At 42.5% G+C, this 19,767-nt stretch overlaps 1 protein-coding gene across 2 annotated transcripts in view; it reads right to left on the bottom strand.

Annotated features, from left to right (window-relative positions):
* The window catches only part of itga9 (integrin, alpha 9), a 493,651-nt gene that overhangs the window by 157,961 nt on the left and 315,923 nt on the right, over nucleotides 1-19,767 (bottom strand). For both annotated transcript variants that reach the window (XM_078216645.1, XM_078216646.1), the window contains exon 18: nucleotides 6,184-6,334. In XM_078216645.1, the coding sequence (XP_078072771.1) occupies nucleotides 6,184-6,334 (151 nt within the window). The remainder of the gene's footprint in view (nucleotides 1-6,183; nucleotides 6,335-19,767) is intronic.

Genomic DNA, 19,767 nt, shown 5'->3' with positions numbered 1-19,767 from the left:
CATAAAGGAAGTAGCTACAAAGTTAGTGGATGCCTTGGTTGTAATTTTCCAAAAATCCTTGGATTCTGGAGAAGTACTGGAGGATTGGAAAACTGTCAATGTGACACCCTATTTAAAAGGGAGGGAGGCAAAAAAGTAGCTAATTATAGCCTAACATCTATTGTTGGAAAAATGTTGAAATCAATTATTAAGGAAGTAATAGCAGCAAATTTGGAAAATCATAATCTAATCAAGCAGAGTCAGCATGGCTTCATGAAAGAGAAATCGTGTCTGACTAATTTATTAGAGTTTTTTGAGGAAGTCTCACCCAGAGTGGATGGAGCGGAACCAGTAGATGTGTTGTATTTCAATTTCAGAAGGCATTTGAAAAGGTTAAGCCATAAGATAAGAGCCCATGGAGTTGGAGGTAGTCTATTGGCATGGATAGAGAATTGGCTGAGGGATGGAAAACAGCAAGTGGAGATAAGGGGTTCTTTTTCAGTTTGGCAGCTGGTCGCCTCATTACAGGAAGGATGTGGAAATGATTGAAAGGGTGCAGAGGAGATTTACAAGGATGTTGCCTGGATTGAGTGGCATGCCTTATGAGGATAGGCTGAGGGAGCTCGGTCTTTTCTCCTTGGAGAGACGTAGGATGAGAGGAGATCTAATAGAGGTATATAAGATGTTGAGAGGCATAGATCGGGTGGACTCTCAGAGGCTTTTTCCCAGGGTGGAAATGGCTGCTATGAGAGGACACAGGTTTAAGGTGCTGGGGGGTAGGTACAGGGGAAATGTTCGGGGGAAGATTTTCACACAGAGGGTGGTGGGCGAGTGGAATCGGCTGCTGTCAGTGGTGGTGGAGGCAAACTCAATAGGGACTTTTAAGAGACTCCTGGATGTGTACATGGGACTTAATAGGATGGAGGGTTATAGGTAGGACTAGAAGGTAGGGATATGTTCGGCACAACTTGTGGGGCCGAACGGCCTGTTTGTGCTGTAGTTTTTCTATGTTTCTATGTAACCAGTGGGGTTCCACGGGGATCAGTGCTGGGACCACAACGGTTTACATTATATACTGCTTGGAGGAAGGAAGCAAATATACTGCATTTGTGAATGACACAAAAATGGGTGGATAGGCAAATTGTGAGAGGGATACAAACAGGTTAAAAAGAGATATTGAAAGGTTAAGTAAGTGTGCAAAAATTCGGTAAATGGAGTATAATGTGGGAAAATGTGAAGTTGTTCATTTTGTAAGGGAAAACAAGAGAACGGAGTATTATTTAAGTGGAGAAAAACTGCAGAAAACTGCAATACAAAGGGACTTGGGCGTACTTATGCATGAAACACAGAAAGCTAACACACGGCTGCAGCAGGTAATCAAGAAGGCTAATGGAATGTTGGTCCTTATTTCAAGGAGGTTGGAGCATAAGAATAGGGAAAACTCAGCATGTTCGGCAGCATCTGTGGAGAGAAACAGAGTTAACATTCCAGATCTAAATGATCCATTTACAGATGGGCCATCTATTTCCAGATCAACAACCAGTTGGACAACATTTCACGATTTTTCAGCTGACGGCTAAGTGATGTCTGCTCCAAGGCACAAAAACAGCACCATCAACTTCTGTACTCTCAAATCGACCTGCCATATACCTGCCCGAGCTGCCCAGCCCACACTGGGCTCATCTCTGCCTCCACACTGGGATCAGCAGCCAAGATTCCCATTACATCTCCCCTCCTCTCCCACCCCCCGACCCAAAATCTGAATATCTGGGCAGTTTTGCCAGAGTCAGGTTTGCAGAGCCGGGGATTCTCCCGATTCTGTGTGCCTGACTGGAGGGCAAAAATTCAGGCCACAGTTCGGCTAATTCTCAAGTCTTCAAGTGGGGCTTGAATTTGCAACCTCCAGAGATGAGACTGCCAACAACTGAGCAAAGCCGACAAAATGACAAACTCACCCTTTCCACTACAGCTGCAATCAACATTGTTCCTGGTTGTTCTGTTACTGCTGAGTACTAAGTTACTGCTCTTTCACCCAGTGCTATTCATTTTGTAAATTATATGCTTCTGTTTTCAATGCCAACAGACAACAGGAAATGATCGGTGACAACCAAATCTCAGCAGTCTCCTCTTTCAGGCAATCACATAATTCCTCTACAAAGGCCCAGTAAATTAAATTAAGATTGAAGATTAAGATTTAAGACCCACTCTCAGTGACTAACACAAACCCTATTGTGCGCTTTAAGAATAATTCAAATCAATTATGCTTTGGCATTAATTGGGCAGCCCAAGTAATTATCATTTACTCTCTACAAAGATTAGCTGATGTCCAGGGATCATGCTTGGTTCATAAAACAGGATAAACACTGGATTAGCAGCTCTTAAAGGGATGGTGTTTAGAATTAAAGCATTTTTTGTGGAAAAATGCAATGTTTTCTAATGAGCAGTTGAGATGAGAGGCAAGGATAAACCAGGGCAGAGTGTCCCTTTGTGGATTTAAACTGACGGCTCCTACTTCAAGTGTTGCAAAGCAGAGTTGATACATTTGAAGCAAGACTCATTGAGTGTGAAGAATATATTTCTAACTGCTATGAACAATGGATAGAAGATTGTGTTCACTTGCCCAGCCAGTTCAAGTATGATTACCAATGCAATCTCATGTTTATTGGTCATTTGAGTGACTATAATAGAATCTGCTGGATTCAGGAAGATTACCAAGGACGAGTAGCCACACTTTGCTGACTTTTCATATATGGACTCCTTCTGAATGCTAAAAATGCAGTCTGACCTCGCTGTAGGAAGCATACCAAGCACTCTGGCAATTCAGGATGTACACATCAATGCCTCTGTTGCAGGGCAGAATATGTTGCTGGCTCAGAAAGTAGTATAACATCACTTACAAATCTGACAAAATTCCCATCACTAAACATGCTGCCAACATGTTGGCATGCATATTGGGGACTTGGACACCACTAACTCTGCTCTTCAAAATTCTAACATATTCATGTTTTGCATTTAATGACAGAAGATGATTGTATTCAGAAACAGCCGGCAGAACAGGGTCCTTTCAGTAATGGACTAACTGTAGTAAAGAAAATAACCACACTAAAGAATGGCAGATCCTCAAGAATGAGATGGTTTTGACCCCAAGAAGTTAAAGGAAGTGGTTGAGAACATTGTAAATACCATAACTATCACTTTCTGAAGTTCTTTTGATTCTGGAACCATTCTTTAGATTGGAAAATTACACATGTAACTATCTAAGGTGAGAGAGTTAAACCAGAGGATTGTAGATCAGTTAGAATGACATGTATTTCAGAAAATTGCTGGAGTCTGTAATTAATGATAGGATGACTGAATACCTTGAAATTTTCCAACTGATCAGAGGGAAACAGCTTGTGTTTTTAAAAAGGGGGATCATACCTGAGGAACTTGATTGACATTTACGAAGAGGTGACTATACAGTGGACAGCGCAATAACCTGACGAAGGGGCAGCGCTCCGAAAGCTAGTAGCTTTTGCTACCAAATAAACCTGTTGGACTTTAAGCTGGTGTTGTGAGACTTCTTACATTGTAGCACAACGCATGGAAGCTTAAAATTACAAAGAGATATTAACAGATTAAGTGAATTTGCAAAACTGTGGCAATTGGGTTGCATTATTGACAAATGTGAGGTCATCTACTTGAACCTCAAAATGATAAAACAGGGTACCTTTTAAAGTTGAAAAGCTCAAAATAGTGGAGGTCCAAAGAGACTTAAGGCTCCAGGTACCTAGATCATTAAAATGTCATGAACAGGTAGAGAAAATAATCAAAACTGGCATGTTGGCCTTTCTAACTAAAGGAATAGAACGAAAAGGGGGTAGAAATCATGCATCAGATATGCAAAATCCTTGTTAGGCACAACTGAATACTGTGAATAGTTCTAGACACCACGCTTTACAACAAATACATTAATCTGGACAGAGACCTCAAGAAATTACAAAGGGCTGTGAACGTAGCCCAGTACATCATGTAAACCAACCTCCCATCTATTAACTCTGCCTACACTTCCTGCTGCCTCGGAAAAGCAGCCAGAATAATCAAAGACCCCACGCACCCCGGACATACTCTCTTCCCCCCTTCTTCCGTCGAGAAAAAGATACAAAAGTCTGAGATCATGTACCAACCGACTCAAGGGCAGCTTCTTCTCTGCTGCGATCAGATTTTTAAATGGACCTACCATATTAAGCTGATTTTTCTCCACACCCCAGCTATGGATGTAACACAATATTCTGCACTCTCCCTGGGCAGCACTGTGGCACAGTGGTTAGCAATGCTGCCTCACAGCGCCAGGGACCCAGGTTTGATTGCCGGCTTGGGTCACTGTCTGTGCGGAGTCTGCACATTCTCCCCGTGTCTGCGTGGGGTTCCTCTGGGTGCTCCGGTTTCCTCCCACAGTTTGAAAGACCTGCTGGTTAGGTGCATTAACCATGCTAAATCCTCCCTCAGTGTACCCAAACAGGCACCAGAGTGTGGCGTATGGGGCATCTTCGCAGTAACTTCATTGCAGTGTTAATATAAGCCTACTTGTGACTAGGGGAGAAAAAAACCAGAGGGCATGGGTTAAGGGTGAAAGGAGAAAAGTTTAAAGGGAATATTAGGGGGGGCTTCTTCACGCAGAGAGTGGTGGGAGTGTGGAATGAGCTGCCGGATAAAGTGGTAAATGCGGGGTCACTTTTAACATTTAAGAAAAACTTGGACGGGTTCATGGATGAGAGGGGTGTGGAGGGATATGGTCCAAGTGCAGGTCAGTGGGACTAGGCATAAAATGGTTCGGTACAGACAAGAAGGGCCAAAAGGCCTGTTTCTGAGCTGTAATTTTCTATGGTTCTATGGTTCTAATAAATAAACTTTAACTTGAACGGTATGTTTTGTCTGTTTAGCACGCAAGAAACAATGTTTTTTACTGTATCCCAATACATGTGACAATAATAAATCATATCAAAGTATTGCACAGATTTGCCAGTGTTCGTGGGGAACCATTTATTCAGACTAAGGTGAAGAAGGTCATTCGGTCCATCTCAGCTCATCCACCAAGAATGCCCCCAATGATCCATCACCGGAGCATCCAATCGGTTGTCAAAGATTCCAAACATTTTGCCTTCATTACTCTATCTGACAGTCCACTTTCTGTACAGAGAAACATTCCGACATCCATACTAAATTTATCTTTTACTAGTTTGTACCTGTGTTCTACAGTTGCAATTTACTGCAGTGTAACCTTTTCAGATGTACTTTTTTCATACTATTTACAATCTGATAATTTCTGTAAGGTAATCTTTCAGATGCCTTCTTTCAGAGATGAAAAAGCTGAGACACTGTAGTCTTTCCTGTTCCCAAAGAAACTAGCAAGTAACCATGCACAACTCACTAATACCAGAACAAGAATATTGTGGGTACGTGCCTCTTAGAGAGGAAATGGAATACAACCTGGATGATAGCAATCATTAAGATTCTAATTTATGAAAAGAAGCTTCGGGTCCTGAACTTGCTCTTATTAAAGACATGTAATTTGCTTTTACTTTAAATGAGAGATATTCGTATAACTGATGTGAGCAAACCATTTAACCAAAACCATAACAACAAGAAGAAAATACATCTAAAATTAACTTGCTACAAAGTAAAGCCAAAGATTGGAAATGGAAATATTCAAGAAGAACATGGGATCATGGTATCAGCTTCAGGAGATCTGACAAAATATTTGACTCAGCCATACTACTGAAACATAGTTCACACCAGTAAGCTCGCAGTTAATTCAATTAAATACTTTTTCTTTATCACTATATCCCAGTCAGAGATACAGACTTCCTCATTAGATAAGGCTTCAACTCAACAGACAGAAGGCTTTGTTGCTGTCGTTAGTGCAATTTCCCTTCTGATTTGTTGAAATGGAGGGAGACACCAAGGAAAATCAATCTCAAACTGCTGTTATGGATCCTTTTTTTTCCCCCACAGACTTTAAGCTTTAGGTTACAACCAAAATAAAACCCAGAGCCACAGGAGTTCCCATTAGATCCTTCCATGAATGCTAAGCTTCAAAAACCTGCTACAACAGCCTGAGTTTTAATGACTCACAAGTCAGGCCTAGTCTGGATTTCAGTTCCAAAAAGACAGATCAAAGATTTCTAGCCTTATGAGTTCAAGATGCATCCACTGTTTACCAACCTTCTGCCACATTTTGATGAAGAAGAGCTCTTGAGTAAAGTTAAAGTAAACATTGGTGTCGTATGCATCGTCTCCTGCATTTCGAACCGTCACATTCACGGAGATGTTCTTCACTGCCCCTAATGCTAAGAAAAGCTTGCTCTCATCAATACTGAAAAAAAAAATCAGAAAACAGAAAGAAATTAGCATTCTGTGCCACTCAGGATTAACGGGGAGTCCTGCTGCAGTTGGGATAAAGTGTGGCTATCAGATATATCAATCATTTATATTTGAGCAGCAAGTGTTGAATGCACAGACATATCTTGTTGGCAACCTCTGAGCCTTTGTTAAAGTTTACAGTTTTATAGTCTATGACTCATGCCCATTGAATATTAACATAATTCATTATGAATTAGAAATAGCTTTTTAAAACCCCTTTTTAAGAAGAATAACGTGGGAAAGACCAATCTAGTTGGTCAGCGCTAAACACAGAGCACAATTAAGCAAGACATGAGAAAGCACTGATCATAGTCTGAGAACTGGATGGAGAAGGGAGGGTATTATTGGCAGGAAATGTGAAATAGTTTAGAGGCAGCATTAATTCCCTAAAGATCAAGGTAAGAGCTTTTCATGCATTTGGACAAAGAGCAGAGACAGAATGTAAAGGCACACTTTCAAAAATATTTTCCTGTCCTAACCTGAAGATGTAGTTTACACTGTTTAAAACCAGGTTGTGTCGCTCAGTATAATAATCAGAGAAACACATCTTATATCTAATACAATGTTTCTCAAACTAGGGTCCGCACATAACTGATGGAAAATGTATGTGGTCACTCCAAGGGGCACAGTGGTCCCCCACTCTCCCCCCGCTGCTCCCCTTGGTGCTCCTGCACTAAACCCCTCCCCCGCCAACCCCGGTGCTTCTGCTATCCACCCTGCAGTGCTCCTGCTCTCCCCGCCCCCCCTCTTCCCCAGTGCTCCTGCTCTCCCTGCCCCCTGTCCCTCAGTGCCCAGGTGTTCCTGCTCTCCCCGCCCCCTAGTGCCCCTGCTCTCCCCCCCCCGCTCCCCCCCTGCTCCACCCCCCCCCCCCCCCCCCCCACCCCCAGTGTCCCTGCTCTCTCCCCACCCCCCGGTGCTCCTGCTCGTCTCACCCCCGGTGCTCTTGCTCTCCTCCCTCTCCCAGTGCTCCTGCTCTTCCCATCAAGCTCCTCCTCTCCTCATCAAGCTTCTCCTCTCCTCCTGCTCCCGTGTTGTGCTTCCCCATTGCTTCTGCTCTCCCTGCTTCTCTAATGTTTCCACCATATCTGCTCTGCTTCCCCCTTCTCTCTCTCTGTGTTACACAATAAGAATCAGGCACACCAATTTCACTGGTATCAGGGGAAAATACCTGATCTACTGTGAATTATTAAAACACTCTTTACATGTAATACTATCACACTATTAGTATTACTTGCATTATAATTTGGATGGGGCTGTGTGATTAAAAAATTTGAAAGGAGGTCCTGAGAACCACTGACCTAATACATTTATCTCTCAATCTTTCTGTGATGTCGTATACATGGAACACAGAATTTATTGCAGATTATTTCTGAATATACATTGTGAATGAATTGAGTTAGTTATCATTTCTGGTGCAGAGTGCTGCTGTACAATCAGAGCTGCAGCTCCCATTTTCCATTGACTGCCATCCAGCCTTCCCTCTTGCACACACATCCTTTCCCTTATTCACAGTACCTAGCTGAAGAGGGAAGTGAGACGATGATCTGAATTTTTGTCCAGGCAGAGGGGGGTCCCATCTTAAGCAACATGATGCTGGAAGTCCGAGTCCACAAGTCTTACCTTCCCCCCCAACCCCCAATCACGTCCGTCACAATTTCTGCAGGAGTAGGTTGCACTTAGTATATGTTAAAATGCAGTTGTCTTCAATCAGATCCAACTGTCGTTAGTGAGGTGTCTGAAATATGATTTTTATATTTTGGACCTACCAGAAGAAGGTCTAAAGTTAACAGAATTCTTTGGATAAGTATGGTGCCCTTTGGGGGAGATAAGGTGACCTTTAGGAAAAGTCAAATGCCCTTTCAAAATGAAGGGTACTCTGCTGTGTCCCGTGTTGAAAATACTCATGAACGTGTGCAAATGGAACTGTCAACAGGGTTCTCCAGGTGTCAAGGAATGCAAATCCCCTGCCTTTTAAATATTTGGAGAAAAAAAATGGGTAATGATGTATGTTAATTAGAAAATTAGAAAGGGTAAGAATCAAATGCACTGGACAACAAGGGGGGCAACATACTGGGAGATTTCACTTGGAAAATTATTGCCATGTTTGTTCATGTATGAATGAACATTATGTGGGTAATGAGCAAAACATCTATTGTGTCCAACCAATGAACTATTCATTTCAAGGCTGTCTAAACACGGAATAAACATCAGATAAAGTAAAAACAGCACAAACTGTGACATGAAGGTATTTAAAATCTGTTGTCCAATAGTCCAATGGTCAAAGTCAGCCAATCCGAAACCGTTCAGAATTTACTCTTACAATTTTTGATATAATTTAAATGCAGACAATTTGATGTTAGGATGCTACCAGGACTTGATGGTTTGAGTTTAAGGAGAGGCTGGATAGACTGGGACTTTTTTTCTCTGGAGCGTAGAAGGCTGAGGGGTGAACTTATAGAGGGCTATAAAATAATGAGGGGCATAGATCAGCGAGATAGTCAATGCCTTTTCCCAAAGGTCTAAAACTAGAGGGCATAGGTTTAAGGTGAGAGATATAAATGTGTCCAGAGGGGCAATTTTTTCACACAGAGGGTGGTGAGTGTCTGGAACAAGCTGCCAGAGTAGTAGTAGAGGCGGGTACAATTTTGTCTTTTAAAAAGCATTTAGACAGTTACATGGGTAAGATGGGTATAGAGGGATATGGGCCAAATGCGAGCAATTGGGATTAGTTTAGGGATTTCTTTTTTAAAAAGGGCGGCATGGATAAGTTGGGCCAAAGGGCCTATTTCCATGCTGTAAACCTCTATAACTCGATAACCACATCATAATAAATATCCTCTGCCAAGTCATAGTCATAGAGTCATAGAGTTGTACATCACAGAAAAGGCCCTTTGGCCCATTGAGTCTGTCCCAACAATAACTACCACTAAAGTCGCGCTAATCCCATTTTCCAGCAGCTGTTCCCATATCCTTGCATGTTATGATGTTTCAAGTGCTCATCCAAATACTTTTTAAAGGTTGTTAAGGTGTCCGGCCTCCACTACCTTCCCAGGCAGTGCATTCCAGATTCTCACCATCCTCTGTGGGAAAATTATTTCTCTCAAATCCCCACCGAATTTCCTGCCCCTTACCCTAAAGTGATGTCCCTTCATGATTGACCACTCAACCAAGGGAAACAGTTGCTTCCTAATTGCTCTGTCCATACTCCTCATAATCATATACACCTCAGTCATGTCCCCCCTCAGCCTTCTCTGCTCTAAAGAAAACAATCCAAGCCTATTAAACATTCTATCCTAGGCAATATCTTGGTGAATTTCCTCTATACCCCTCTAGTGCTATCACATCCTCCCTATAGTGAGGTGAACAGGACTGGACACAGTACTCCAGCTGTGGCCGAACCAACATTCTGTACAGCTCCAAAATTATTTCCTTGCTCTTATACTCTAGATAATGGTTGGAATGCGAGTCTTTACAGGTAATCAAGTCTTAAAGGTACATGTTAAACACGTTAAAGAAGCCATCCCCTATGGACAAGCCCTCCGTATACACAGGATCTGCTCAGATGAGGAGAATCGCAACAGACACCTACAGACACTGCCCTCATAAGAACAGGATATGGCGCTCGACTCATTGATCGACAGTTCTGACGTGCCACAGCGAAAAACCGCATCGACCTCCTCAGAAGACAAACACGGGACACAGCAGAGTACCCTTCATCGTCCAGTACTTCCCCGGGGCGGAGAAGCTATGACATCTTCTCCGGAGGCTTCAACATGTCATCGATGAAGACAAACATCTTGCCAAGGCCATCCCCACTTCTTGCTTTCAAACAACCGCACAACCTCAAACAGACCATTGTCCGCAGCAAACTACCCAGCCTTCAGGAGAACAGTGACCACGACACCACACAACCCTGCCACAGCAACCTCTGCAAGATGTGCCGGATCATCGACATGGATGCCATCATCTCACGTGAGAACACCATCCACCAGGTACACGGTACATACTCTTGCGACTCGGCCAACGTTGTCTACCTGATACGCAGCAGGAAAGGATGTCCCAAGGCACGGTACATTGGGGAGACCATGCAGATGCTACGACAATGAATGAAGGAACACCGCTCGACAATCACCAGCAGGAGTGTTCCCGTCCAGTCGGGGAACACTTCAGCAGTCACGGGCATTCAGGTAAGCGTTCTCCAAGGCAGCCTTCACGACACATGACAACACAGAATCGCTGAGCAGAAACTGATAGCCAAGTTCCGCACACATGAGGACGGCCTCAACCGGGACCTTGGGTTCGTGTCACACTATCTGTAACCCCCACGACTTGCCTGGGCTTGCAAAATTTCACTGTCGTGGCTGGAGACAATACACATCTCTTTAACCTGTGCTTGGCCCTCTCTCCACTCACATTGTCTGTACCTTTAAGACTTGATTACCTGTAAAGACTCGCATTCCAACCATTATCTTGTAAATTGAGTTTGTGTCTTTATATGCCCTGTTTGTGAACACAACTCCCACTCACCTGATGAAGGAGCTTGAGACTCCGAAAGCTAGTGCTGCCAAATGAACCTATTGGACTTTTAACCTGGTGCTGGGTGACTTCTTACTGTGCTTTCCCCAGTCCAACGCCGTCATCTCCACATCATATACTCTATGCCATGACTGCTAAAAGCAAGTGTCCCATATGCCTTCTTAACAATCCAATTTACCTGCTTTACCACTTTCAGGGATCTGTGAATAAGTACCCCAAAATCCCTCTGTTGCTCCGAGCTACTCAATATCCTGCCATTCATTAAATACTCCCTTGTCTTGTTACTTCTTCCAAAGTGCATCACCGTCCATTTATCAGGGTTAAATACCATCTGCCATTCCTCTACCCATCTGACCAACCCATCTATATCTTCCTATAACCTATGATCTTCTTCATCACTATTAACCACCCTACCAATCTTGATGTCATCTGCAAACTTACTTTTCATTCCCCCCACATTATCATCTATATTATTTATGAATATAACAAACAATAAGGAACCCAACACTAAACCTTGTGGTATGGCACAGGACACCGGCCTCCAAACAGCCTTCTATCACCACCTTTTGTGTCCTATTACTAAATCAGTTTTGGATCCATCTCACCAGGTTTCCCTGAATTCCATGAGCTTCACCTTCTCAATTGGTCTCCCATGTGGGACCTTGTCAAAAGCCTCATTAAAATCCACATAAACTACACCAACTGCACTTTCCTCATCCACAGAGTCAATTCATTTTTGGAAAAATTTGATAGGCATGACTGCCCTCTGACAAAGCTATGCTGATTATCCCTAATTAGTCCATGGCTTTCCAAGTGGATATTAATGCTCTCCTTCAGACTTTTCTCCAATAATTTCCCTAACACTGACGTGAGGTTTGTAATTTCCTCGTCATCTCTATCACCCTTCTTGAAAAGTGGAACCACATTAGCCGTCCTCTAGCACTTCCTCCGTACTAAGAGAGGAACTAAAAATTTGTGTCGGAGCCCCTGCAATTTCCTACCTCACCCCCACAGCAGCCTTGGATGCAATTCTCTCAGACCTGGGGTTTTGTCCATTTTTAAGCCCATCAAAGCCTCCAATACAATATAAGTAAATATAATTCTCCAGGTTATTCATAAATTGTTTGGTAAGTTTTACCATTTGAGATTCCTGCCAATAGAAACCTCATGTAAATAGACAAAGTGGTGAAAAGTGCTGAACAGAGCAAAATAAGAGAGATTCAGTTAGCTTTCTTTATCCTGGAGCTTTTACAGAGGCACAAGAGAGTTTGGTGTTCAGAACAGGCAAAGTGGCAGAAAAACAGCAACTGCTTCTCACCCTCGATTCAAGAAACAGTGGGTCAGATTTTAGCCCTATGCATCACCCTCACAACAGCACACTTATCACATGCAAGAACAGTATGACATCCTGCAACAGCTCGATGACTCATACAGTAGCCTGCAGCAGGATGTTCAAGGTATGAGGACTGATCTCCACGGAGTACCCAAGGGGCTGAGTATCCACAACAGGATGTCCACACTGGTGACACAGCAGTGTTGGGAAGAAATTCCCACTGCGTCCAATAGATCAAAGTCATCTAATCCACCTTTATGCCAACCCAGGGCTGTGAAGATGGGTAAGGAGGTTGATGGTTCAATCAACATTTCAGCATCCCCATCTTCCACTGTTTCCCCAACCTCTCTGCAACCAGGACCCACCTAGCATTTTTAAGGGTCTCCAGAGTCAACTTAACTCCAAGAAAATCGAGTTCGGTATCACACTGGTTTAATTGTTCATACCTCACTACAGTCAGAGAGTCATTCTGGAGAAAAAGTTGAAGGAAGCATTGTATTTATATTTTACACCATAAAAATACACAAGTACAAAATTGTGTTACTCTGAGGAATGGCGTGTGTTAGAGGCAATAAAGATGGTCTGGTACTAAAAGACTAATAAATCAGGGTAGACTAATTTAAAAATGAATATAGTACAGAAAAAGTATGACGTACCTGGAATTACAAAGGTGCAGTTGTATATAAACACATATAACCACTGTTAGAGATTTTAAATATGCAATTTTTAAAATGTTCTGTACACCTAGGCCAAATACAGACTGCCCCAAGGCATAATGGGATGAAAGCTAAGTGAGATGAACCACATTCTTTAAGAACAATATAGTCACAGAGCACAGTTTTTAATCAGTATGGATCCCAGTCACAAACATGAATGGGGCAATTCAATTTCTGCTGATAAAAAATACTGAGCAGACAGTGGGAACGGGAACTTTTGAACTCTACAACCTACGTAATTGAGAAACAGTGGGAAAGGTACCTTTGAACTCTATTACGTACATAATTGAAGTTGCTAAGAGACAAGTGAGTGGAAGCTTCCGGATTCTACAGACCAATGAATTCTCATGCTGCCAGAAAGAAGGATGTAATTGGCCAAGGTAAATAATCCATATTAACATGATTGGTCCATCCTAATAAGATGGACAGATTTTTGAAAAAATGTAATTGCAAATCTTGATAATATAATTAGAGTAATTTGAGCTGTCTCAAAGTGCTCTCCCTCCATGGTGGAACCAGGCCTGGGCAATAAAGTATATCTTCAAACCAGAATTACTATCTCTGGAGAGTTCTTTGTATTTGCTGAGCTGTATTAATAAAGAGAAATCTCCTGCATGAAGCCAGCAAAATACATAGGTCTCTGAAAAACTCTTACAGCGTGCAATATTCCTAACTTTTAAGATTTGAATAGTAAAATTCCTACAGTGCAGAGGAGGCTATTTGGCCCATTGAGACTGCACTGATTCTCTAACAGTGTCTTACCCACCCTAACCCATAACCCTACACATTCACCATGGCTAATCCATCTAACCTACATATCTTGGGACACTAAGGGGCAATTTGCCATGGCCAATCCTCCTACCTTGCACATCTTTGGAATGTCGGAGGAAACCGGAGCACCCAGAGGCAACCCACGCAGACACAGAGAGAATGTTCAGACTCCACACAGTCACTCAAGGCCGGAATCAAACTGAGTTCCCTGCCCCAGTGAGGCAGCAGTGCTAACCACTGTTTTATTCAATATCAACTCTTTGAAATTGGCTTTTCTTTTAACAGGTAGACTATGTCATACAAATATGGCCACCAAAGCTCAGATGTCCTGCAATGTGTATTCAAAAACTGCCTCACTGACAAACTGAGACAACAGGGTATATTCAAGATGAAAAAGTATTAATGATACATATCCTGAGACCATCAAATGCCATTCCCAAATTGAATGGTTCATTTTTGAAACAAAGAAGGTGCTTGTCTTAATCCTTCAGAATGAATGTCTTAAAACAATAATGCAAGAAATGTCCAGGCAACTCATGATCACCACTATATTTGGAAAAGGTACTGCCATTATGAGGAGTCAAATAGTAAGAGATCTACATTTGTCCCTTTGTGATCTTTAAAATGCTGACTGTATAAGTTAAAATAGTAGAAGCATTAAAGTCAGTAATACCCATGCCTTGAAAGAACCAGAGGCTGTACCATCCCATGGTCTCCAGGCCTGTTCCTTTTCAAGTCCACCAATACAGCAAACTGACTTCCTGGCAACAAGACTACGAGCAACTAACTTTGTCCATCCCTTTGAGGGAATCCTGAAATGACTTTCTCTATTGAATTCACCTAAACTCCTCTAAGGACTGAGAATGTGTTCTTTATCTAGCTGGCAATGCGTGTTTTCCAGAACAAGAGAAAATGTGAATTATGAACTGCCCTTTTGTGTGTTACCTGTATGTGATAACCCCCAGGATTTGCAGGGGAATCACTGATTGACGTCCCTGTACAGCTCGTTGAATACGAGCTCCACCTGGTGAGGTAATTACCAATCACAAGGGAGCTTGTATGCTGAATAAAAGCACCACGGCATGATGGGCAGCATGGTGGTACAGTGGCTAGCACTGCTGCTTCACAGCGCCAGGGACCCAGATTCAATTCCAGTCTTGGGTGACTATGTGGAGTTTGCACGTTCTCCCGGTGTCTGCGTGGGTTTCCTCCGGGTGTCCCGTTTCCTCCCACAGTCCAAAGATGTGTGGGTTAGGTTGATTGGCTATGGTCAATTGCCCCTTGTCAGGGGACTAGCAGGGTAAATAAATGAGGTTATGGGGTTAAGGCCTGGGTGGGATTGTGGTCGGTGCAGACTCGATGGGCCGAATGGCCTCCTTCTGGACTGGAGGAATTCGATAATTTTAAGAAAAACCAACCAGTTTTGGGGTTCGATTTTAGACTCCCCCAGGGTTGTGATTGTGGCTCCTAGGCCATTTTCACAGGTTTGGGCAGTGGTTGTGAGCGACAGGAATTTCCCAATTGCCATTCAGGTTCCTGTAAGCAAAATATTGCAGAGGAGGCATCAGCATTTTGAACTGCCAGCTCCCTTTTCAAATCTGCCAATGCAGTCTACTGCTCCATTCAAGCTGCAAGGCCTCTGTTAGGCTTTCCAGTTTCAAGAGTCTGCTCACTATCTGTGATTGGATGGCAAGTTCGCCCTCTGGCCATTAATTGGTCGCTCTGGGAAAATCACATTGAGTGACTGTTTCCCACCCAGTGCAGTTTTTGACCTCTTTGTCACCCTGACATCAGGAGTCAGAAGCCCACGGGAAAAGGCTTGCCCTTTGTGTCAGTTTACAAAAGAATATTTGAATCATACTTTCCATGGGGTAGCAATTTGTGACTGCAAACACATGGATATTTGAGAAAAAACAATTCACATTAAAGCCAAAACCACAATGGCAACAAAATGAAAAGACAAACAGTTAGTGTTCAAGCAAACCCTGAGACTGAATGGGTTTTATTGAAGGAAATTGGCTGCACAGCTGACTGGAAAATATGAAAATTCAATAATTTAATGGCTGAACAGTTGAGATGGGCAACATTTAATAACTTTTGTCACTGTTTTATGCCACTGGATCTGATTTAAGCGCAGATATGTGGAGGGACAGATTGTATTGAGGAAGCAGGGGGGCTGCAGAAGAACTTGGGCAGGTTAGGAGAGTGGGCCAAGAAGTGGCAAATGGAATACAATGTGGAAAAGTGTGAGGTTATGCACTTTGGAAAGAGGAATGGAGGCACAGACTATTTTCTAAATGGGGAAATGCTTAGGAAATCAGAAACACAAAGGGACTTGGGAGTCATTCTTCAAGATTCTCTTAAGGTTAACGAGCAGGTTCAGTCGGCAGTTAGGAAGGCAAATGCAATGTTAGCATTCATGTCGAGAGGGCTAGAATACAAGAGCAGGGATGTAGTTCTGAGACTGTATAAGGCTCTGATCAGATCCCATTTGGAGTATTGTGAGCAATTCTGGGCCCCATATCCAAGGAAAGATGTACCGGCTTTGGAAAGGATCCAGGGAGTTCACAAGAATGATCCCTGGAATGAAGAGCTTGTCGTATGAGGAACGGTTGAGGACTCTGGGTCTGTATTCGTTGGAGTTTAGAAGGATGAGGGGGAGGGAATCTTATTGAAACTTACAGGATACTGCGAGGCCTGGATAGAGTGGACATGGAGAGGATGTTTCCACTAGTAGGAAAAACTAGAACCAGAGGGCACAACTTCAGGCTGAAGGGACAATCCTTTAAAACAGAGATGAGGAGGAATTTCTTCAGCCAGAGAGTGGTGAATCTGTGGAACTCTTTACCGCAGAAGCCTGTGGAGGCCGGTCATTGAGTGTCTTTAAGACAGAGATAGATAGGTTCTTGATTAATAAGAGGATCAGGGGTTATGGAGAAAAGGCAGGAGAATGGGGATGAGAAAAATATCAACCATGTTTGAATGGCGGAGCAGACTCGATGGGTCGAGTGGTCTAATTCTGCTCTTATGGTCTTAGAGAAAATTAAAACAGCACTTCCTCCCTCTGTTTAAAGTGGAACTGCTATCTACACCAAATGTCCAGAGTGGAACCATGGTGTCCCAGTCTCTTAAAGAAGGCTTTCCAGCTGGCAGGCAAGATGTCCATCCTCCATTAAATACCACCCTACACAAACAGCACCGGCAATGACAAAGAGGTTTCAAAGGAAATCAGAGCACACATTGTGTTCAGGCTAACTTGGTCTCTCACAGTTTATACAAACGTATTAGTCGTTGCCCACATCCAAGGTTTATGTTAGCCTATAGGTGTATGCAGGGAGGAGTTGGTGGCTAATGCTCAGGGGACATGGGTTCAAATTCCACCATAGTTGCTGGTGGAATTTAAATTTAGTCAATTAAAAATCTTGACTTCAAACTTATTCTCAGTGATGGTGACCATAAAACTGTCCTTGATTGTTGTAAAAACCCATCTGGTTCACTGATGCCCTTCGGGAAGGAAATCTGCCATTCTTACATGTGGTGCTCTAAATGGCTAATTTACTAAAATCCATATCAACTACATCAACTACACTATCCTCATCTATACACATGGTCATCTCCTCAAAAAAATTCAAAAAATTCATTGGGCATGACATTCTGATAAAGCCATGCTGATTATCCTCATCAATCCTTGTCTCTCCAAGTGGAGATAGATTCTCTCCTTCAGAATTTTCGCCAATAGTTTTCCTACCACCGACATGAGACTCAGTGGTCTGCAGCTCCCTGACTTATCTCTACAACCATTCTTAAATAGCAGAACCACATGTTCTCCAGTCCTCTGGCACCTCTCCCATGGTAAGTAGTCTCACAACACCAGGTTAAAGTCCAACAGGTTTATTTGGTAGTACAAGCTTTCGGAGTATCGCTTCCTCTTCAGGTGAAGGAGCGATACTCCGAAAGCTTGTGCTACCAAATAAACCTGTTGGACTTTAACCTGGTGTTGTGAGACTTCTTACTGTGTGTACCCCAGTCCAACGCCAGCATCTCCACATCACCTCTCCCATGGCCAGAGAGGAATTAAAATTTCGGGTTAACGTCTCTGTCACACCTGTATATATATATTGAGGAGTGTCAGGGCTACTGACACTCCAGATTCTGACTTTGTACCTGAAGCACTCTTAGGAATGGAGATAAGTTTGTAAATAAAAGGAATCTGGTGAAGGGACACCGGCCTCTGAGGAGTTATTTTAACTATCTTGGTCAGTAGTGGTGCTACCAAATAACACAACATCCTGCCTTGGAAATATATCACTGTTTGTTGTTGCTGGGTCAAAGTCCTGGAACTCCCTGTTCAACAGGAAGTTCTATGTTCTATGAACAGCACTGTACGAGTAATGCCCTTGCCAGCAACAATCAGATCCCGTGAAAGAAAAAAAAAATTAAAAAGCATTTTGTGTACATACTGTGAAATTGACATTTAAACTAATCTAATTAAAGTGGGTTGTATTATAGTTCCTAATTGTTAAAGAATTTGGACAAATCACAATATAGATTCATACTGGGTTCCCACCTGCTTCCAACGCAAGCCTTTGCTGTCTGCAAATTTGGAAAGATAAAATGCTGCCAACTGGGAATGGCACAACCGCAGGACAATTTTACCACTTCCTATATTTCATTCTCACACAGCGGGGGGTGAGGGGAGGGGTTCAAATCAACCAAAATGTTGCAGTTTTACTGGCCCTTTGGGCTGAAGCAGAAATAAAGAATCCAGTTTATCGTCACCCTAACTTCTCAATCACATTATGTCATCTGTCTCCAAGACATTCATGCATCTGTTCTGTATTATTCAAATAGTTGCACAGCAGGTTTATTTAGCCTATCTGTTCTCTTAGTAGCCAGAAGGACTCAACCTTTGAGATTAAAATATATATACACATTTAATTATTTTTTAACCAAACCAGGCCACAATCCTCTTGGTTTTATCCTGTGTAGTCCCCCTTTGACATGACAGCCCCAAATCAATTTCTCATCCTTTAATAAAACAGATAATGTAAAATGATAAAACCTTCAGCATATTTTCTCCTCCCAGCCCAGGTTTATGGTTTACAGGCAGCAGGGCGAGAAATTCAGTCTGTGCTGAATTAGAGGGACCAATTGTTAAACATGTGTCTCCATATTCCCCATTCTCGCAATTAATACAAAGATTGCATATTCAAACGAACAAGGAAAGGAGAGATGCAAGATGATCAGCATGTTAAATTGGATTAAATCTCAACAGGTCTGACATCGTTTTCTACAATGAGAAGTACCTAGATTCAGTGTAATTATGTTTAAAATATGTACCTGAAGCAAAAAGATCATGTTCCCAAGTCTGAAAACTGAATGTAACCAAGAAATTGCCACGGACAATGAAAAGATAAAAATTGTATGGACTTTCTTTCTGCTAGCAAAGATGACATATCACCACTACTGTTAAACTTTGAACATGGGGAGTGTAAGGAATGGGCAAAAGGCATTACTGAGGACATCTGCGATGTGAAATTATCTAATGGCACACTTACACATAAATCTAAGCTAGTTCTCATGCCCATTGCAAAGGAAGAAATCTACCATGGCAACCATTTATTCCTCGCAAGATTATTTAAACTTCAGAAGTACACTTGCAATTATTTATTATCCATTATGCCCACTTAAATACAAATAGTCTTTAGGTCACAAAGGAAGGGAGGTAGAGATTGGTGGCTGAGATGGGGATGGGTACCTTTTCCCTTTTCTCATTTCATTGTTACTTATTTAGCATAACATCTGCAAATCACTGAATCATCACCATCCAAATCAAGAGTATCAACTTCCTGAGCCCTCAAAGTCTCAGGCAAAAGATGTAGCATTCTCACAATCTATACACGAGCAGATGTTGGTATAAGGTAGTTCGATGCAAAGACAAGAACAAAATAAAAATAGAAACAAAAACATCATTTTCTAGTTTGCACCCATGGACTTTTGGAGATGGGATCTCCGGCACGTTTTAAGACA

Source organism: Mustelus asterias, chromosome 7 (assembly GCF_964213995.1).
Source record: "Mustelus asterias chromosome 7, sMusAst1.hap1.1, whole genome shotgun sequence".
Taxonomy (NCBI): Eukaryota; Metazoa; Chordata; class Chondrichthyes; order Carcharhiniformes; family Triakidae; genus Mustelus; species Mustelus asterias.
The sequence above is the reverse complement of the archived record's forward strand: the minus strand, read 5'-3'. Positions and strand labels throughout refer to the sequence as shown.